The sequence below is a fragment of the Coenobita brevimanus genome, chromosome 60 (assembly GCF_032717465.1).
Source record: "Coenobita brevimanus isolate Jiangsu-jjx chromosome 60, ASM3271746v2, whole genome shotgun sequence".
In the NCBI taxonomy this organism is placed as follows: Eukaryota; Metazoa; Arthropoda; class Malacostraca; order Decapoda; family Coenobitidae; genus Coenobita; species Coenobita brevimanus.
Genome location: NC_137013.1, coordinates 21291008 through 21314095, shown reverse-complemented (window position 1 = coordinate 21314095; position 23088 = coordinate 21291008). Strand labels below are relative to the sequence as shown.

The window sequence follows — 23088 nt, the reverse complement described above, 5'->3', positions numbered from 1 at the left end:
GATGCCTTATCAGTTGTATATCAGTCATGATCTTTATCTCGGATTACTGTTAACCCTATACTGATAGAGTAACTGGTGGTATGAGGGACGTGTAACAAATAAGCAATCTGATTCACAACCTCAGTATCGAGTTCACTTTCCGGCCCTCCCTCAACCCGACAACTATGTGCACTCTTACAAGCATAATGACGGGGAGGGGAGATGACCGTAATGACTGCTACACTACGAACAGCCGGTCACAAGTTTATACATCAACGACAGTCGTTCACCATCTGCCTTGTAAATGGATTGCAGTATACACCGTTACTCAGCAGAGCACCAGCTTCATGTTCGAACACTACTGAGATGTGTGGCTCAGTATTTGCTCCTCGTGAACAGGGCATATCAGCAGAGCACCAGCTTCATGTTCGAACACTACTGAGATATGTGGCTCAGTATTTGCTCCTCGTGAACAGGGCATATATATATATATATATATATATATATATATATATATATATATATATATATAGAGAGAGAGAGAGAGAGAGAGAGAGAGAGAGAGAGATGGATATAGATATATATTTGTATCTCTCCCTCTCTCTCTCTCTCTCTCTCTCTCTCTCTACGGTGTATATATATATATATATATATATATATATATATATATATATATATATATATATATATCCATCATCCAATCCTATGGTGCCCCATTATGAGCGTAGGAGCCCGGGGCTAGGCAAGTTAGTCCTAACATTTAAGATGACAGTGACCAGCCTCACTCATCCCTGAGTGGCATTACGCGAGAAATAAACCCCGCTCACTCGATGTAGTGCTGCTCTCGGGTGTCTGCCCTTTCCTCTTCTCCGTCCTTCTTTCCTTCCATCCTCTTCTGTATTTCTTTGCTTCATTCTTTCCTCTTGCTTCTGCCTGTGGGTGACTCTACACTGAGTGACAATCCAGATGGTTTCCTGTACAGCAGGGAACCATTTACTATGCTGGGTGGTAACCATATAACCAAATTTTGGCGCCTGGTGGTTTAGTGGGTAATTACGGAGCTCCAATCGGATTGAGCCGGTGAAGGTATATATATATGGTGTGTGTGTGTGTGTGTGTGTGTGTGTGTGTGTGTGTGTTTGTTTTTGGTATGTATTTTTATAGGGGTTGGCAGTGCTACAAAAGTCAGAAATATATGGGGAACGCATGACGGCTGCCCTTGTCTGCTGCCACATGCATGTTCTATTGCCTCGGTTTCCATTAACATTACGTATTTTATTTCCGTTATTGGATTAATTGCACTGAAATCGTTTTCAGGTTCCGCGTGATGCTGGTCAGTAGCCCATACACCCTTCACCTGAGACCGTCTGACGTGCACGCCTATACAGCTGTCTTGGCTCCAGGGCCGTTGTTAGGGCTGGAGTTTTGGGGCTTTAACCCTGAATCTTTTTTATGTAGCCCAGAAACTGTGTGCGTGTGCGTGTGTGTGTTCGTGTGCGTGTGTGTGTGCGTGTGCGTGTATGTGTGCGTGTGCGTGTGTGTGTGTGTGTGTGTGTGTGTGTGTGTGTGTGTGTGTGTGTGTGTGTGTGTGTGTGTGTGTTGATCAGGAAATAAAATTGTATAAAAATTAAGCTATACTCTATTTAATTCCATCCATAATTACCGTAATGTCTGTACGATTTTATACGACACCGGACACTTGTTAGCCAGCTACCTCCATTACTGTACACACCAATACACATCCAAAGAAATGTTTAAAAATCAGTTTGATAAAACAAAATGCAGTACTGCATTTTAGTGTGGTCACTTCGTTCAGTTGCTCTCAGATGGCAGGAAATACTGGCAGTGATAGTCTAGAAAAAAAAAAAAAAAATCTCGGGGAGCATACCCCCAGGCCCACCTAGAACTCGTGCCTTCGTCGCTTGTGATTCTACAGAACTCTGAGCTAAGCCCCCTATGTCCTGAATGTCTAGCAACGGCTCTGCTTGACTCCAGTCCTCGTATATATGCTTATCCTGAACATTCATACAGTGTGAACACTACACGGTTATTTAGTTTAAATTGTGCTTGCGTTTAATGCAACCTATTTCTGTAACTAATGGCACTGTTGATGTAATATGCACGTGCTCAAACTGGAAAACTGCAGACACTGCAACCTTGTTCCACTATTATTGGTTCCAGGATTTGTGAAAGAATGCTTGGGTCATACCACAGTTGCTCAATATGAACCTAAATTTTAGTGATAACCACTGGCAATGTGTAAAATCAACAGCCAAACAAGGAATACGGAAAACGGTAACATAAACCTGTGTTAAGTAAATTCACCTTTACATCTGTGCCATACGGATATTAATGAAAAACACAGACCATCATTACTGTCACACTGTCCATATTTATTGGTGATAAAGGAAAAACTACATTGGCCTATCCCTATTCTGTTTACGATATCAGTCGTCATCCATGATAATACTACGTAAATCCCTGTCCACACTAGCAGACGGTGACTGTTGGCCGCGAGGGAGAGGTCTGTATCAATTTGTGGCAAGTTTGGCAGGGCAGTCCATGCCCACTGTTGAATGAAATAACCAGACGCTGCCTGTTTTTTTTTTTTTTCTTTTTTAGTCCAGTAATTATTGTTCTATACAATGCAATTTTTCACGCACAAACTGTGTTGGCCATTCTCATACCGCACTCAGGCGCTGTCGACTACCTACTCACCGGCCACCTACTCCTCACAGTTTGGACAACATCGCAGTCGTGCCCGACAGACTCTGTCAGGTGTGGACACAGTCCTCCGGTCACTGCCAGTTAGTGTGAATGGGAATTTAGGCTACAGGAATAATTTCCATTCACTATAAAAACAGCTGCATCTGACAAACTGTCGGTACGTGCCATATATTTGCACATTGACAAATAGTCACCATACTCATAATACAGGGTACTGAGCCACCCAGTGGAAAGTGTCGTGAATTGTTGCAAAACATGACGGTCAATTACAACACGTGGCAAGGTCAATATAACGTTTCATGGTCTGACTGAAAATTGCCATATTCTCCATGAAACAAGGAGGTGGCCCAGTCATCACCTTGTAAATTATTCATCCAATTGTAACTCCTGTCGTTTACCGAAGTCCACGCCCCCTACTTCATCACCCCTCTCCTCTAGCTCTCATTTCGACCACTATTGTCCCCTTCCTCATGCTCCTCCCTCCTGTCTCGCAGGATCCCCACCCTCACCCTGCCGCCTCTTGTGGACTTAGTGCAACCTCCTGTATGTAGTGAAATTGCTTCGATTTCAGACGTCTACCATTACCAATGTCATGTTCCCGGTTGTAAGGATGGGCGTCATGATAATTTTCTGTTCATTGATAGTTGTGGGGACCCTGACAACTATGACTTATATAAGGAACTGTTGCATGGTTCATGATTCGAAACTAAACTAATCATGAAATCCATGTCATTCCTGATACCTGCCATTATGTAGAGGGCGTATGGTTTGACAGTTTTAAAAAATAACCATAATAATGAGATGCTATTATCCGTATATTTTCTGGCGGAACATTGCTTACATATTCTACTACCAACAAGAACTGCACACAGTGGGAGTGATCACTACGTTCGATTCGCCCTAGCGACTGAATGAAACCTGGTGAAGTTCCATACCTAACAATGTTCCCAGATGCCGAGAGCATCACACCACCTCACTGGCGGACGGGGTGTTTCTGTTTGATATGTCCGCAACTGTACATACGTATGCAGAGAGAGGAACATATGCACACATACACATACGTATATATCTATGCAGATACAGTACGTATAATTCACCCACATGTCGTCATAGACATACTGCATGTACAGGATAGGTACGCATGTATAAAGATATGGGTATTGAAATATCGGCTCGGCGGAGCGAGCCAGACACCACCACCCTAGGAGAAGGGTACAGGGGGGTGACCCTCACCCCACAAGGAGATGACGGGAAGGCTCTTTCACCTGCCGAGCCTTCCAGGCATAAACAACGTATCTCCCCCGTGATCCTACGCCCCTCTTCCCCACAGCCAGACCACCGGGCAGTGTACAGTAAAAATACACTACACATCAGTGGAGGGAACACTCGCCAGAATCGGGGTGGGACTTGCAGTGGCAAGATCCCAAGCAAACCTTTGGACGCCGGGTCCCCTGGATTGGCCTCCTATTTAGCAGAGGACTCAGGAGGAGCCCCAAGGGTTGCCATTCCCCCAAGGGAGCAGTGGTACAGTATTACCCGTCGGGTATACTATGGATGGAAAGACGGTCGTTTAGCCACCCTCTGCCAACCACCTTCGGGAGCCAGCACGTCGGCACGTCCACCAAATGACCTTCGCCGGCACTCCCAAGGAGGAAGGTGGGCTCTGGGGCACGTTCTGTCAGAGCTACCACGCAGGACGAAGCGTCGCCATCCCCCAGTGCTGTCTCCGGGACAGGAGTCCCAGACCCTATGGCTGGAGTGCACTCTCTGTCGGAGCTGCGGCAATAGCCGGGAGTGCCCGTTGGGAGCCTTCTCCCCGCCGCCAGGGTCTCTAGTGCCTAGAGGAGCCTCCCCTGACTCCTCGTGCACCCCTGTCCCTCGTAGGAGTCCCAGACCCTATGGCTGGAGTGCAGTCTCTGTCGGAGCTGCGGCAATAGCCGGGAGTGCCCATTGGGAGCCTTCTCCCCCCCGCCAGGGTCTCTAGTGCCTAGAGGAGCCTCCCCCGACTCCACGTGCACCCCTGTCCCTCGTAGGAGCCCAGGCAGTGCCCAACAGGGCTGGCTGATGGAGGGAAAGTCCCCAGGACCTCCTCCGCACACCCTGGACCAGAGTTTCGGCAGGGCCTCCCTGCCCCACCAAGTAGGAGAGCCGGCCCTTGGCCACTCTCCCTCTGCCAGCCCCCAGGCTCCTGCAGAGGAAGTTGCCTCTTTCTCTGCCCACCCCTCCTGTGGCAGAGTGAAGCTCCCCTCTCCCCGCCTCTCTCCTCGAGAGGGTGGTTTCTGCTCTCTTTCAGGAACCCCACCAGAGACCAGATGAGGCGTGACGTCCCCGAGGCCAGGTGTCCTGTCTCTGCAGCCCGGTCCTCTTAGGTGCTGACGGACTCTGTCAGGACGAGAGACTGCAGTCTAGTCCTGATGGCCTCCTCCTGCAGATGAGACTGCTGCCCCTGGAGTCAGTGGGCCTCCCCTGACGCCTGCTGCAGTAGCTGAACCTCACCCACAGCAAGTGGCCTCAGTGCCTCCCTGATGGCTGCCCCTGTCGGACGAGACGGCAGCTCAGCCAGGGCGCCGCCCTCCCCACAGCCGACTCTAGGCCCGGGCCTCCCCAGGTCCACACCTAGTATCCCGACGACAACTAAGGGCCAGCGCCGTGCGGTGCGCCTCCTGGCCCTCTTCGGCCCTAGTCCAGAGAGCCCTGCATCATCCAGGGCCTCTGCAGAAACAGGGCCACTGTATCATTAAATCGTGAGGACCGTGAAAACCTGAGGACGAGGGCACCAGGCACACCCGAAAAATTCTCTTCTCGGGTAATTTTCACCATTCATAAGTGTATTAATCGCCATAAAACCTACATCATCGTCTTTGTCGATGTTTTTTCCAGCTGATAAGCATGAAAAAAAGGGGGGAAAATCAAATACTAGCACCTTAAGGTAGATAGATAGATAGACAAAAACGATATGCATTATAAAATTATCTCGATTTAAAATTTCAGCTCAAGGACAATACATGCACATGCACCTGATGTGTGCGTGTGTGGACCACACACACACACACACACACACACACACACACACACACACACACACACACACACACACACACACCGCTCGCCGGCTCAGTGGTAACGCTCTCGCCTAGAATCTGCTAAGACGGAGGTTTGCGCCTTGCTCGGGATGCAAAAAATTTCACTGACGAAGCGGGTGGTTACTGTCCCCCTTGAACAAAAGGATGGGTGTATGCATGTGTGAAGGTCAAGGCTTTGCCCTTAGATTGGACTAGATGAGCTCTCAGCTCTCTTCCGAGAGGGTAAAAAGCTGATGATGACAACCATCACGTGATCCTGACCGACCCGGTGAATACACACACACACACACACACACACACACACACACACACGAATAAACAAGTTTGTTGTAAGGTTCGAAGAAAATGGAAATGTCTCCGATAATGCATTACAGAAAACAAAGCATTGAGAGGTAAATATATTAATTTCGCATATATTTTTTAGCAACTCTGAAACCACAGAACTTATGAGAAATCTGGGGCCCTAGAGAATGTTTATGCAGTTTCATCAAAACCGGTCCTTGCGTCTACTAGGAGTTGCTTGATATATGCAGACATAGGCCTACAGCGTTCCATTATTATATAGATCATCGTTACCATTACTAATATCAATGTCATTAACTAGATCTTAATCTTTCTCCTCACAGAGCAGTGTCATTAGAGGCGAGCCTTCACTCCTTGCCAGGTGACCCCTCCCCTCTTCCCGGAACATGAGGCAGCCACAGCAGCGAGGCCCACCAGCTTTGCTTCTCCAAATACACACATCGACAACGTTGGTCCCGCAGTAAAATATCCTTTATAATTATGCATTTCAACGTCATGGAAAAATAAATGGCTTTGCTGCATTGATTCTTTTATTTAAATACTTCATGACTTGCTGAGAAAATCTGTGCTAATATTTGTCATGTACTGCATTTTCTTCACCATTTTACCTAGATACCAAGGATAGAAATGAACATTATAAAATGAACTAATGTAGAGGAGCTCAGGCACTCGTATATAAGACGTTGATTTACATGTTTGCCATTAAATAGTATGATCACATCCATACATTATCTATATTTACTACTAAGCTTCTCGGTCATAGTATGTTGTTTGTTGTATGAAGTTTTATAGCCAGCCATACTGGAGCACCCAGGAGGCTGGAAGTTGGGGTACAGGGGTAACTCAGCATGGGGAAAAACACAGGCATGGTGGCGTTCGCCTCCAAGGTCGTTTTGAGGCCGCTGCTGTAATGGCCACGAGGCCACGATGGCCATGCAGAACTGCCCTTAGGAGGCCGACTTTGTGGATAGCCACCGAGACCATTTTCAAATTTATCCTTAGATCCTTCTGTTTTCCATTTTTTCTAATGCAATAGCTTGCGGAAGTGTGTCCGTCGTCACATGGTGGCAACAATTCCCGCGGTCGACCATTTCCAATGGGAGTAGGGTGGCATCATAGAGTATGTGAGAGAGAGAGAGAGAGAGAAGGGGGGGGGGAACCTCCAGCCACTTCCACACAGTCGTTTTCCACCACATATTGCACCTGCCTGTGGATAAGCCAAAAAATGCCCCACGAAAATATTCGTTAAACACTATTATCATTGAGATTTTTTTTTTTTTTTTTTTTTTAGAGGGTTAAAGTGTTTCACTGCTTCTTCAAAATGTCCACCGCCCGACGTCAACTGGCGTGACGTCACCGTGGCAGCCAATGGCCATGCAACTAAAGGCACCGTCACACTGGGACAAAAGTGGCTAACATGCAAGCCAGTTTTGTGAGCCACTAGCCAAACGTCAGTTTGGAGCGAGATTTTGCTTGCGAGGTGTAATTTTCACTCACAGCTTGTTGGTGGGAGTAGATCTCAAATGAGCCTATATCAGTTTTGTATTGGTGAGAAAGTATTATGTTATTCACAGAAGGAAACTTAACTAAAATTGTTAAGTTAATATAATTTAATTCTTGTGGTTATTATTCATTTATATTTTTTTCTTGTGACATGACATAAATATTTGGACACTCAGGTGACCAGCCGCGGAGGCTCTCTGTTTTGTTTCCAAACAACAAATAGAAATCAGAGTGTGACCAATATTCGATATGGATCCTGCGGCAAGAAAAACTCTAGTAAACTGCCTTGTGACTGCAGAAACTGAGGAAAAGGGAGTGGGTACTCCGTGGTGGTTTGTTTACAAATGACCATGAGGCGCCAGGCAGGCGACACTGCCAGGCGTATCGGCTCGCAAAAACACACGCGTGACGGCAAGTCGACTTTGTTAGCCATTTTGCCTCACAAAAGCCGCTCGCATGTTAGCCACTTTTGGCCTAGTGTGATGCTGCCTTAAGGTCAATATTCCTCTGGCTAATGGTCCCCACCGCAAGGTAAAATTAATGGCCTGTCGCCGGCTGAGGACATCCAATTTCCTATCATACCTAATGTAATGTAGCAATTTTTTTTTTTTTTAGTGTATGACACCTTGCCTATTGCATCAACTAAAGGTTGAAATGATGGAAGTCTGGCTTTGCCAGTATAAAGTAAACACAATAGATAGGTGTTTCAGGAAGAAATGCGAGAGTAACAGAGTGTATGAAGAATCAGTGGCGAGGGCAGTGAGCGAAAGTCTAAGAAAACGAATAGAGAAAATGCATTAGGTGTTTCGAGAATTGTTATAGCATCAGAGAGCGTGTGCGCGCCAGAGAGAGAGAGAGAGAGAGAGAGAGAGCGAGAGGAGCCTGCGGCCACATTAGCCACCATTCATAACTGAGCTAATATAGCTGGCTATCTGTGTGTGATGTGTTTTGAGCACCACAGCAGTGCATGCCAACAATTTATTAATTCATGGTGCACTACAATCATTCAGAACAGCTTGACACAACAAAGCTATTATGAGCACCAAAGTGCTCCAAAAGTGCACCAAACAACAGTTTGCTAGCAGACAGAAATTTCTCGGAATGGTGGCCAATGTCTCGGCCAAGGGGATTTCCTTAAAAACGACTCCTGGAAGACGCCTCATGTGCGGGGATGAAGTCTTTCTGTCAGTGTAGAACTTTATTATGTGTTGTGTGCCTGTTTGTCTGTGAAAAACGCATTTTCGAGAATAATGCTAATAAATCAACGTGGAATTGTAAGGGTTGCATCAGGGACATTCATACAGAGCTTGAATACCTTTTGGGCATCGTGAGGGTAAGTGTGATCGTAGCGTGTCTACGAGGAGGGGAAGGTGGGGGATTTACAAATACAAAGACTTTGGGGCAGTGTTAACCCTTTAACCGCGGGTATTGTTTTGGTCTGACTGTCCTCTCCCGTGGGGGTTTCAGCCAAATGTTAACAAACCTTTAAACCTTAATAACTCTGAACAGAATAAAGATAGAGAAAAAAATAAGGTACCATTAGAAAGTACTAACCTTCAGCTTTCCATTGATGTAGGTTTCATGACTTTGTTGACTTTCACAGGACGGGGAGAGCCGTTAGAAGTGAGGGTTGTGAAATAACTATTTTACGCCCCACACACCAGTACCAAATGCCAACCACTCTCTCATAATAGTAATATAAACATATATGAACACTGTACATACGATAAACATCCAATCTGTGTTCACTGAGGTAGGTAAAAGGCACTTCCCTGTGGCTGCGCCTGCTCTTCACTGCGTCTGCGCCTCACTTCACTGCGGCGGCACCCGCACACTGACGTTTCATGCGATCTTTTCATTCTTTCTAACTTCTAATATTATTTTACATATAATCTGGGCAATATACATTATATTTACACTGCACTTATTACTATATTGCGTCACTGGCGCGTCACAGAATTACACAAGTAACGCAGAATTACACAAGTGCCGCAGATTCTCTTATTACAATATCACTTATTATACTGGCCAATATTTACATTTTTTCTAGGCAAAATATCCCTTATTACTACATTATCCATTATACAATTATTGGCAAAGCACATCACTGTCGCATCACTATATATCACTGTCACTTTCAGTATTTACTCAGAGAGTGGTACTCGGCAAAGCATGGAGTTACATACAGTATAGAGCGACTTGGCATTCCAGGCACTGGTGTGTGCTCATTTTTCTCGTCCTAGGCCTCCGTGTGGTGTTAGAACATACTCTGCAGCGGCACTGTGACAACCTGCCACCTGCTGTAAGAGGCAATTTCACAAGCTGGTGCCGGCTCATGTAATTGCGGCACTCAAGACGGTCAGGTTGTGTGTCAGAGTGTCGCCTCGGGATTAATGCCGTCACCTGACCAAATCGTGCAAGTAGCTGCTGCATGACAGTCTTGGAAAACTGTCTCAGTGATGGTTGCCTTATGCCCCCGACTTGTGTCTTGTAGAGAATGAAGGCGTTGAGCATGCACATATTGAGCATGTGCAGGCAAGCCTTCCTGTACCATCGGGTGTTTCTCCTGAGACAGTCGATTTCACCAATCATCATATCAGACTTATCAACAAGTCTCATATTGACATTGTAATCAATGACGGCATCAGGCTTCATGATTGGCTCTCCCGTCCTGTAGCTGACCTTCCCAGTTCTCTGCAATTCCCCCTTGTGGATGGTGCTGATCATATTCACGACCTTCTTGTCATGCCACCTGATCGCAAGAAGCTTGTCTGACTTCTTCAGGTGAACATCTCCCTTGGATGATAATGATGCTTCGGGGAAACTTGGCCACTCTTTCCTATAGCTCCGTACAGTGCCAACAGTGCCAATGCCGTGTTCAGCAAGGTATTTGGAGAGTTTCGGTGCTGTGTAGTAATTGTCTGTGTACAGCACATGATTACCACCAAAATACCTCTCCATCAGCACTTTTACAACGGAGCCAGAGAAGCCAAGGGGGTCTTTCCTGTTCACATCCATTGTGCTAGCAGAGTAGATGACAAAATCCAGGATATACCCCATCTCACAGTCACACAGCACAAAGAACTTTATCCCAAAGCGGTGGCGTTTGCTGGGGATGTACTGCATGAATTTGAGACGTCCTCTGAACAATACCAGGGATTCGTCTAGTACGACTTTCTGCATAGGCCGGAAAAATTGCATAAATCGATCCCTAATCCTGTTGAGAAAATCCCTCACTTTCCACAAAGGGTCAGTTTGGGACGGGTTTGCATTGTCAGTGAAGTGCAGGTATCCAAGCAGCTGTCGGAACCGATCCCGTGACATATACTTCCCGAATATTGGGATAGTAGTAATGTCATCCACGAGCCAGTACTTCTCCAACTCATGTCTCTTTATATGGGGCATCAGAAACATTAGGGCAAAAAAAACATACAGCTCTCTGATTCTGACAGGCAACCACGACACTTGCTTTGGTGAGCCAATAGGTCCCAGCCCTTCTGCTGCACACTGAGCTGCATACCTATTGGTCTCATCGCTGACATGCTGCACGATTTCATCATCCATGAAGGCCAGGAAGTAGTCAACAAAGTCATCTCCTGCGTTGCATGGGAAGGCAGGCTGTATTCCAGCATTTGTCATATCAAACGGTGGATTGTGTGGCTGAAAATTTGCACCGTCAGACCAAACAAATGCATCCACTTTCCCTGTGCGTGGTTCAGTGGCAGTGGCAGGTTGCATTGCACTCGTTTCCCCGTGAGAAGGAGCTGAGGTGGAGGCAATGGGTGAGGCAGGAGGCAAGCGGGAGGGGGGTGAGGCAGGAGGCAAGCGGGAGGGGGGTGAGGCAGGAGGCAACGGGGAGGGGGGTGAGTGCGGGGGCGGTGAGTGGAGGGGTGGCAAGGGTGAGGGAGCTGAGCGGGGGGGTTTCTGACCTGGTATGTGGTGAAACTTGACCCTTTCTACCCCACTTATCACCTCACTTATCTCCTCGCTTATCGCCCAGCTTTGCCCTCCAACTGCCACGCATCCCCTTTGTTCTAGGCCTGCCTGCCCTGCCTGCACGGCCTGCACGGCCTGCCTTCCCTCGCTTTGCAGGCTTTGGGAATTCGTACTCCTCAGATGATGTAGACTGAGGAGAGGGCATGGCAGATGATGATGATGATGTGAGGGCAATAGGGCTAGGGGAATGGGAAATTGATGGGAAATGCTTACTAGGGCCTGGTGTGGGAGACGTGAGCCTGCGCTTCACTCCCTTCCCACGTGCAATACCAGATTTGCCCATAGGAGCCTTTCCTTTCCCAGAGTAAGTTGGGGGTGGTGGGGGGGAAACAACACGATCACTTTCATCACTGTCACTATCAATAGAAAATGGTTCACCACCAATCACTGCCAAATCATCACTGCTTGCTGTGAGTGTGTCACTTTCACTGCCACAATCAAGAGTAGTACTTACAGTTTTGTCCAGCTCAGTTCTAATTTCAGGAGTGCTCAACCCCTTCTGCCTCGCCGTCGGCAGTTCCTTTACCGGTGTAGAGGTAGAGGGAACACTAGCACTAATCATTGTAGAGGAGGAAGCGAGCGACGATGAGTCGGGACGGAGCGCCATTATCACGCACAGAGCTGGACAGATACTGACTGATGCGGGTCAGGGCAGGGGTGGGGGAGGCCCCCTCGGGGTTGGAGGAGGGAGGTGTGGGATGGCTGGGGTGAAAGAACTCGACAGCTACTCTTGCGTGAGACACATTGCGCGCCGGGAAAACGCGCGGTGTTCAAAATATTCACGATCATTCCAGAATGACACCCGCGGTTTGGTCCAGTTTTCTCAATGTCATTCTGGAATGACACCCGGGGTTAAAGGGTTAATGTAAATGGGAATATGAGGGAATGAAGTTCTTGTGTTATGGTTCCCCATTTCTCTTTCAAGGGTCATTGAAGGAGGGATCAGAGTTCTTCTTAGGACTGACTTTTTTTTTTTTTTTTTTTTTTTTTTATGTGTCCAACTCTGGGAAAAGGCTCAGGGCCTATTTCTTGGGGGCAGTTGCCTATCCCAAGGCCCAGTAGTCCTCCTACACCTCCACATGTCACCACTTCGGCGCTAACACCCACCGTCCATATTGAATACATGCTAGGGCTGTCTCATACAGGACTGGTGTATTGGTATTAGCGGGGGTACTTTTACGACATGTCGGCGGGTCATCTGGTAGATCAGGAAAGTCTGCTTTTTTTTTTTTTAGGAAATTCAAATCCTTAAACTGTTCCCTGCCCCAGCCGAGATTCGATCCTGGGTCCATTAGGACTGCAAGCCGCCTCTCTACCGATGACTGCAAGTGAAGGCATTGAAGTTTACTTGGTCTTTCAGTGTGTTATTGATCTAAGTGACCACAACAAATAGACTGGCAGAAGCAGTCCAGGAGGCTGTGTTTTCTCAGTGGTGATAGGTGACCAGGCAGATCAAAACAACCGGACCAATGCTGCAGCTCGCTGAGGTGTAACCATTCAGAATGTGTGCTGTAGATAAGAAGGTTTTCTGCAAGTACTGATCAGTCTTTGAAAGGAAAATTGGCTGGCCCCTAGTTATTTCTGTCCTAGTTGCTTAAAAATAGACTTCTTGGTATCTGTACAAGGACTATTAAGGTTCTTTGTACACTGGGTTTAAACTATAGGAGGGGAGTTCTGCCACCTCCGTCTCCCTATTCTGCCTGCGTCTTGCATCTCAGAGAGCCACTGCGTTTCACAGTATATTCATGGCTGACTTGGGAAGGCTGTGTTGAGAAGCGATTTAAATCAAAGGTAGAAATAAGGAAATCCTCGGAGAGGCTGGGGCAGGACGAGTGTCCACTTGGCCCAGCACTGAGACTGGTTCCTGTTGTTTGCTTGCTCCGGGACCTGGACTGAGAAAGATTGTCAGGGAGGTGGACGAAAGTCTGAAATTGTGAAAGTTTTCGTTAACAATGCAGCGACCGGCCGAACTGTTTAAGGTCGCTGTGCTGATGAACAACCTGTATGGTTCAAACCGAATGACAGAGAGGTGCTGTGAACGAATGCTAGGTACTAAGGGATAACTTGGCAGATTCTAGTAGGGGCAAATTAAGGACTTGTTTTACTCGTGTTCTAATATTTATTTTATTAGTTTCGAAACAAGTTTTGGTTCCATTGCATAATTAAGCCAACCAAGCGAATAAGATCCTTTATAACACAGAGATTATTTTGGACAGAAGCCAGCCATATGATTCAGGTAAAAACATGCACTTTATGAAGTTTTCAGACTTATTACTTGTCACTGGTCCGCTATCTCTGTCCGCTAATCTGAGGCACCAGCCGTAGTTAGTTTACTCAAGCCACGATGTATCTTGACTGACCTCCTGTTCAAGTTCCCAGGCAGAGTGTAGTTGCTCAGTTGTGACACTGTCTGGAAGGCGCCTATCGGTGATGGTGAGTGAGAAACCTTTACCTAGGCCAACTTGTCTCAGATTACAGGCAGGGAAAATAAGGCGGAGATTGACCCTAGTGATGATTGGTGGAACCTGAAGATTACCACCCCATAGAATGCTGTAGCCAACCGAGGCAAGAATGGCCTATTGTGATCACTCTTTTAATGACTCGTTTGGAAAGTAATAATAGCCCTGCTGTCAGTAGGTCAGTTCAGAAGATAGGAGAAAGTGTGACTACCTGGGTATACCAGAGAGTAAAATGGATCAATGCAGTTTTTGGCAGAATTATCCCAACTGGTGCGAGAGTTTACGGGATTTATTTTAGAAGTATGTACGGTAAGAGATGGAACAGGCCCTCACTCTCAGTTAAGCCTCTTCCAAGTCACTTTCCTTAGCTTAAGTTATTCAATAACACTGTCTAAGAAGTACTCAAGTCGTATTGTATATTAAGAAACTATACAAGTAAACTTCTAAATAGCAGCCTGATAACGCAATTGTTCCAATTTAGTTTGTATTCTATTAGCAGAAATGTCTGAGTGATCTTTGGATAAATTCGTAGGTAATTTTAGTTAGGTTTAGTGCATCTTTTCATTATCTAAAGAAAACTACTTCTCTGATGAGTTGTGCAGATAAATTCCAGCATCGTGACGGATTAATCGCCTGGTTGCATAACTGTCATGTGGCATAACAGTCATAAGAGCAAAGGTCAAAATGGTATTTGACTTTCCTGCAGGAAGTAATTGGGAATCAATTAAATAATAAATAATTCAGGGAACATCAGGTACTGTTTTATCCTTTCTCGCAGGTAACCAACCATACTGAATTCCAGTCACAGCAATCATGGTTCCTTTCCATGAACTGAAGACCAGACAGGTCAACGTTTGTCTGTTCCAGTCATGTTTTGTCCAATCTGGCCACTTAATGTTCATTTAGACCCTTCACATCCAGTACAGCCAGATCAGATCAACTCGATTCCATTCAGGTTATACGTAGTAGTGGTGGTGGTGGTGATGATGGTGGTAGTAGTAGTAGTAGTAGTAATAGTAACAGCGGCAGCAACAGCAGTAACCCCTAGCTTATTTGAAATGTGAAACCTAGTAAAACTTAGGCTGAAGTTGCCCTCTTCCTGCATTCCATTATCCCCTTTTCATGGCACAGGGAGGGAGGTGAGGGACGTTTGCAGAACCGTACAGTGGAGTTGCTCATCTGTGTCAGTGGTACCACCCGAAGATGTCCCTCTCCATCACATCATTCAAGATATGTTAAGTCCATTTGGGTCAGTTCAGGACCATTCAGATCATTTTAGGTTCATCCAATCACTTTGCATCCATTCGGCAACGCTCAGATCCATTCAGGAACAGTTTGGTTCATTCTGGTCAGCCAGGTGCAGTCAAGTTCATCGATGCTGTTTTAGATTCATCCAGTCTCTTAACAATTATTCCGGCCCATTCAAGTCAGTTTAGCTTAGTTCATTCTCATTCAGAACAAGTTGTGTCCATTCAGGACCACTCAGGTCCATCAGTGACACTGGAGTTGTAATGACATCCATTTCGGTCTTTTCAAAATATTTCAAGTCATCTTCAGTCATTAAAATTGCTTAAATCTAATGAGGCCAATTCAGGTAAATCAGATCCGATTAGTCGCATTCAAATCAATTAGACCCTTCATATCCATTCGGGCTCAATAAAGGCATTTCAGGATAGTTCACAGCTATGAAGTTGAAGATCAGTTAGGTACTGTACGTTTAGCACTTTCACATCTAGGCGGACCTACCTAGATCATTTCAGGTCTAGTTACTTTCATTCTCATTTACTTAGATCCATTTTAATCATTCTGGTTTATTTCGGCGCTGTTCTCGTCTTCTCAGATCGGTCAAGAGTATTGCATTTTATTCAGTTTAGATCCCCTTAGATCCTTTCAGATTATATTACTCTCGTCAGATCCATGTAGGTCAATGCAGATTAGTGCGGTTCTTGCCAGAAATCAACCCTACTGGTGAGTGAGTTTGCGGGATTTATCTTAAAAGTCGGGTGGGAAGGAATGGTTAGAAAAAGTATGGGGAGGGTGTAGAGGAGTGGGTGGAACGGAATGGGATGATGCTAGAAATATACAGTAGTACGGCGGAGCTAATACACCCTGTGAATATGGGTATTGTAGATTTGCTAGTTGCTGGCGGTGTTGTTGCAGATCCAGGCTCATCTGGTCGTGAACTTAGTTTACTGCAGGAAACAGGCATTTCAACCGATCTTTCCCAAAGGTTTATTGTCAGGGGTATTTTGAAGTATTACCTGTGTTATGAGGGTATGGTGGGTGGGGTGTGTTGTGGTGTGAGGGACTGCATTGCAATGTGTGTTGTCTGCTGGTACTGCAGCAGGGAAGGGTGGTGACCGGATCGCAGTCTAGCTAGGTGTTACTCGTATCCCAATGGGCAGGGTAGTTTCAGACGGGTGTATGTCTCCCTTTCCTTGGGGGAAGCAGCCTAGGTATATAGATAGATAGATAGTATGTCTCGTGGGCATTTGTGAAGTTGTTGTTGTTAAGATACGTCCAACTAAGGTTGTCATATGGTTTCAGGTGATTGATGGTTGCGGTAGCTGTGTTGATGAATGTGTTTGTGAAGTGTGGTGTTGGGTGGAAGAGGAGAGATGTTCCTGAGAAGCAGTACGTAGTTTTAGACAGTTGCTCGTTTCTTATTTCCTTGTGGAAGGGGATAATGCAACATACAAGGGTGAAGTAACAAACTTTGTGCCTCTCTTATGCATATCACCTTCGGTTGGAAATGTTTTTGTTTCTTGATGTAAGTGATCTATGTCTGTGGTCTTGATGCATCATGTTACTATTCTTAAGACTTTGTGTGTGTGTGTGTGTGTGTGTGTGTGTGTGTGTGTGTGTGTGTGTGTGTGTGTGTGTGTTCTTACATAATTGTTCTTACCTAATTGTATCTTTACAGGAATGAGTCAAGCTCGTATTGTCCCGTGTCTTAGACCATATTTATCGTACATATCCTTAAATTTGTGAATTGTTTTGGCACACACTATTTCATTCGGTGGTGCATTCCACTGATCAATTGCTCTGTTTGGGAAACTGAATTTCCTTACGTCTTTATCACCTCTCTTCTTATGCAGTTTTTTGCAGTGTCCTCTTGCTGATGCTTCTCCATATGTTAAGTAATCATTTATGTCTATTTTCTCCTTCCCTGATATGCACTTATATAGCATTATCATGTCACCTCTTTTCCTTCTCTCCTGCAGTGTTGGTAGATTCAGTTTATTTTGTCTTTCTTCGTAGCTTAGATACCTTAAGCTTGGTATCCATCTTGTAGCGGCCCTTTGAACTTTTTCAATCTTGTCTATATGCTTTTTGAGATGAGGACTCCAGACTATTGACGCATATTCCAGGGTTGGTCTAATGAATGATGTTATTATCCTTCTTAGCATGTCTTCATTTATGTATGTGAATGCTATTCTCATATTTGCAAGCAGTGTATACATGTTCCGTACCTTCTCGCTGATGTGGTCAGCCGGAGATAGTCTGTTATTGATAATCACACCTAGGTCTTTCTCTCTTTCTGATGTGTATAGGGTTTTATTTCCTAACTTATAATCCCAATCAGGTCTTTTTCCACTTTTACCAAACTTGATTACATGACACTTGTCCACATTGAATTCCATTTGCCATGTACTACTCCATTCATGAAGTTTATTTAATTCTTCTTGTAGCTTCCTACAAGAGCCTGTGCTAGTAATTCTCCTTTGTATTTTTGTATCATCTGCAAACATATTCAGATAGCTCTCATTTCCAGTGTTACTGTTTATATCATTTATGTACACTAGAAACATGATTGGTGCCAGCACCGAACCCTGTGGTACTCCACTAGTCACTTCTTTCCATGATGAGTAGTTTCCTCTTAGTACTGTCCTCATTTCTCTTATTATGAAAAAGTCTTGCATCCAACAAAACAGTTTGCCTCGAATTCCTCCTTGATGGTACAGCTTCCATAAAAGTCTTTGGTGTGGTACTGTGTCAAAAGCTTTCTTGAAATCTAAATAGATACTGTCCACCCATCCTTCCCTTTCCTGTATTGTGTTTGTTACTCTGTCATAGTAGCTCAACAGATTAGTAACACATGATTTTCCTTTTCTGAAACCAAACTGTCTTTCTGTTATCATACTGTGTTCTTCTAGATGATTTACCCAAGCTTTTCTTATAAGTTTTTCTAATACCTTGCTTACAACACTGGTCAGTGACACTGGTCGGTAGTTGGGAGGATTTTGTCTATTTCCTTTCTTGAATAAGGGGATTATATTTGCATTTTTCCAACTATCAGGTAGTTTCCCTTGACTCAAGGATTTCTTGAAAATTAAAAATAATGGTTTACTTAACTCCTTTGCACATTCTCGTAACACCCAACATGAAATTTCATCAGGACCACTTGTGTGTGTGCGTGTGTGTGTGTGTGTGTTCTTACCTAATTGTTCTTACCTAATTGTATCTTTACAGGAATGAGTCAAGCTCGTACTGTCCCATGTCTTAAACCATATTTATCGTACATATCCTTAAATTTGTGAATTGTTTTGGCACACACTATTTCATTCGGTAGTGCATTCCATTGATCAATTGCTCAGTTTGGGAAACTGAATTTCCTTACGTCTTTATCACCTCTCTTCTTATGCAGTTTTTTGCAGTGTCCTCTTGCTGATGCTTCTCCATATGTTAGGTAATCATTTATGTCTATTTTCTCCTTCCCTGATATGCACTTATATAACATTATCATGTCACCTCTTTTCCTTCTATCCTGTAGTGTTGGTAGATTTAGTTTATTTAGTCTTTCTTCGTAGCTTAGGTCCCTTAAGCTTGGTATCCATCTTGTAGCGGCCCTTTGAACTTTTTCAATCTTGTCTATGTGCTTTTTGAGATGAGGACTCCAGACTACTGATGCATATTCCAGGGTTGGTCTAATGAATGATGTTATTATCCTTCTTAGCATGTCCTCATTTATGTATGTGAATGCTATTCTCATATTTGCAAGCAGTATATACATATTCCGTACCTTCTCGCTGATGTGGTCAGCCGGAGATAGTCTGTTATTGATAATCACACCTAGGTCTTTCTCTCTTTCTGATGTGTATAGGGTTTTATTTCCTAACTTATAATCCCAATCAGGTCTTTTTGCACTTTTACCAAACTTGATTACATGACACTTGTCCACATTGAATTCCATTTGCCATGTACTACTCCATTCATGAAGTTTATTTAATTCTTCTTGTAGCTCTTTACAAGAGTCTGTGTTAGTAATTCTCCTTTGTATTTTTGCATCATCTGCAAATATATTCAGATAGCTCTCATTTCCAGTGTTACTGTTTATATCATTTATATACACTAAAAACATGATTGGTGCCAGCACAGAACCCTGTGGTACTCCACTAGTCACTTCTTTCCATGATGAGTAGTTTCCTCTTAGTACTGTCCTCATTTCTCTTTTTATGAGAAAGTCTGCATCCAACAAAACAGTTTGCCTCGAATTCCTCCTTGATGGTACAGCTTCTATAAAAGTCTTTGGTGTGGTACTGTGTCAAAAGCTTTCTTGAAATCTAAATAAATACTGTCCACCCATCTTTCCCTTTCCTGTATTGTGTTTGTTACTCTGTCATAGTAGCTCAACAGATTAGTAACATATGATTTTCCTTTTCTGAAACCAAACTGTCTTTCTGTTATCATACTGTGTTCTTCTAGATGATTTACCCAAGCTTTTCTTATAAATTTTTCTAATACCTTGCTTACAACACTGGTCAGTGACACTGGTCGGTAGTTGGGAGGATTTTGTCTATTTCCTTCCTTGAATAAGGGGACTATATTTGTTTTTTTTCCAAATATCAGGTAGTTTCCCTTGACTCAAGGATTTCTTGAAAATTAAAAATAATGGTTTACTTAACTCCTTTGCACATTCTCGTAACACCCAACATGAAATTTCATCAGGACCACTTGTGTGTGTGTGTGTGTGTGTGTGTGTGTGTGTTCTTACCTAATTGTTCTTACCTAATTGTATCTTTACAGGAATGAGTCAAGCTCGTACTGTCCCATGTCTTAAACCATATTTATCGTACATATCCTTAAATTTGTGAATTGTTTTGGCACACACTATTTCATTCGGTAGTGCATTCCATTGATCAATTCTCTGTTTGGGAAACTGAATTTCCTTACGTCTTTATCACCTCTCTTCTTATGCAGTTTTTTGCAGTGTCCTCTTGCTGATGCTTCTCCATATGTTAGGTAATCATTTATGTCTATTTTCTCCTTCCCTGATATGCACTTATATAGCATTATCATGTCACCTCTTTTCCTTCTCTCCTGCAGTGTTGGTAGATTCAGTTTATTTAGTCTTTCTTCGTAGCTTAGGTCCCTTAAGCTTGGTATCCGTCTTGTAGCGGCCCTTTGAACTTTTTCAATCTTGTCTATGTGCTTTTTGAGACGAGGACTTCAGACTACTGATGCATATTCCAGGGTTGGTCTAATGAATGATGTTATTATCCTTCTTAGCATGTCCTCATTTATGTATGTGAATGCTTTTCTCATATTTGCAAGCAGTGTATACATATTCCATACCTTCTCGCTGATGTGGTCAGCCGGAGATAGTCTGTTATTGATAATCACACCTAGGTCTTTCTCTCTTTCTGATGTGTATAGGGTTTTATTTCCTAATTTATAATCCCAATCAGGTCTTTTTGCACTTTTACCAAACTTGATTACATGACACTTGTCCACATTGAATTCCATTTGCCATGTACTACTCCATTCATGAAGTTTATTTAATTCTTCTTGTAGCTCCCTACAAGAGTCTGTGTTAGTAATTCTCCTTTGTATTTTTGCATTATCTGCAAACATATTCAGATAGCTCTCATTTCCAGTGTTACTGTTTATATCATTTATATACACTAGAAACATGATTGGTGCCAGCACCGAACCCTGTGGTACTCCACTAGTCACTTCTTTCCATGATGAGTAGTTTCCTCTTAGTACTGTTCTCATTTCTCTTTTTATGAGAAAGTCTTGCATCCAACAAAAAAGTTTGCCTCGAATTCCTCCTTGATGGTACAGTTTCCATAAAAGTCTTTGGTGTGGTACTGTGTCAAAAACTTTCTTGAAATCTAAATAGATACTGTCCACCGATCCTTCCCTTTCTTGTATTGTGTTTGTTACTCTGTCATAGTAGCTCAACAGATTAGTAACACATGATTTTCCTTTTCTGAAACCAAACTGTCTTTCTGTTATCATACTGTGTTCTTCTAGATGATTTACCCAAGCTTTTCTTATAAGCTTTTCTAATACCTTGCTTACAACACTGGTCAGTGACACTGGTCGGTAGTTGAGTGGATTTTGTCTATTTCCTTTCTTGAATAAGGGGACAATATTTGCTTTTTTCCAAATATCAGGTAGTTTACCTTGACTCAAGGATTTCTTGAAAATTAAAAATAATGGTTTACTTAACTCCTTTGCACATTCTTGTAGTACCCAACATGAAATTTCATCAGGACCACTTGCTTTTCCTCTGTCTAATCTACTTAACTCCTCCTGTATTACTTTTTCTGCTATTTGTATATCTGGTAGTATGTGTGGACATGCATGTTCCACATAGTCCCTCTCAAAAATTTTTTCTTCTGTAAAAACTAATTGGAAACTCTTATTTAGTGCTTCACAAATATCTTTCTCTTGTGTATAAGTGATTCCCTCGTCCGTAATTGATTGTATTATATCTTTTACTTTGGTTTTCCTTCTGATATAGCTGTAAAACAGCTTTGTTTGATCAATACTTTTATTTATTATATCCTCCTCAAACTGTTTTTGGGTTTCCCTCCTTATTCTTGTATAATCGTTTCTTGCCTGTTTGTAATTATTATACGCCCTTTCACTATTATGTCTTCTGTATCTATTCCACAACAAATCTCTTCTTTCTTTTGATTTTTTACATTCTGTATTGAACCATTTCTGTATTTTCTTATCTGCTTCTTTGTGCTGTGGGATGTACTTCTGGACTCCTATTTCATAAAATTCACAGAATTTTTTATATACAGCATTTAAATCTTGTCCTCTAAGCTCATTTTCCCAATCTACTTCTAAGAAATACTTCTTTAGGTCTTGATAATTTCCCTTTTTATAGTTTAGTCTCTTTTTGTAACTGTCATTGCTGTTTACTATGTCATATGCTATCCTGAAGTTATAATTTAGTACTGCATGATCGCTTTTGCCGAGTGGAGGGTGATATATTAAACTGTTAATATCATTTTCTTGCCTAATAAATATTAGATCTAGCACTGAAGGTACATCAAGTCCTCTTTTTCTAGTGGTTTCCCTCACATGTTGCGTTAGGAAGACCTCTTGTACGAGATCCAGGAGATTTTGGTCCCAACAGCTTTCTTGGCTAATTATATCTAGAGTATTCCAATTTATATTTGTATTGAAATCCCTAGTTAGTATAATACTTTCTGATTTCTCTTCCATTTTATGTAGTAATGATCTTAAACTCTGAATTGTACTCTCTGTCAGGTCCTCATATTAATCTCTTTCCCATGTATTTGATCTGGGTGGCATGTACAAATTGGCTACAATTACTTTACCTTCAGATGTGTTGCTCTCTACTGCAATCAGTTCTACTTGTGATGGTATATCTAGTTTTATTTCATTGACTTTTAAATTTTTCTTGGTTAATATTATAATTCCTCCTCCTTTTTTTAAATTTCTGTCTCTTCTCCATATATTGTATTCATCTAAGTTTAGTATGTCATTGGATATCCTTGGTGTTAATTTTGTTTCATTTAGGCATATTATTTGTGGTTCATTTTCTCTGACATAATCATTCATCTCTAGTAATTTAGATCCCATTCCATCCACATTTGAGTACATCAACTTTATCATCTTGTTTATATACTTGTTATGACATGGTTCTACTACCTTCCTCCTTTTTATTCCATCCTGTTTGTGTACCACTTTCGTACCTGCAATCCTATTACTTTGTAAAAAATGTCTTCTTCTCCTCTTCTGATCTTCCCTCATTTTTTGTTTTTGCTTCC

General features: G+C 43.3%; 1 protein-coding gene across 1 annotated transcript in view; it reads left to right on the top strand.

The window, feature by feature from the left end:
• Positions 1–23088, top strand: part of LOC145403312 (uncharacterized) — a 148399-nt gene that overhangs the window by 51584 nt on the left and 73727 nt on the right. Inside the window, exons 11-15 of the mRNA XM_080275110.1 lie at positions 1297–1453; positions 2676–2786; positions 4591–4936; positions 5209–5437; positions 7384–7524. Of these exons, the coding sequence (XP_080131236.1) occupies positions 1297–1453; positions 2676–2786; positions 4591–4936; positions 5209–5437; positions 7384–7524 (984 nt within the window). The remainder of the gene's footprint in view (positions 1–1296; positions 1454–2675; positions 2787–4590; positions 4937–5208; positions 5438–7383; positions 7525–23088) is intronic.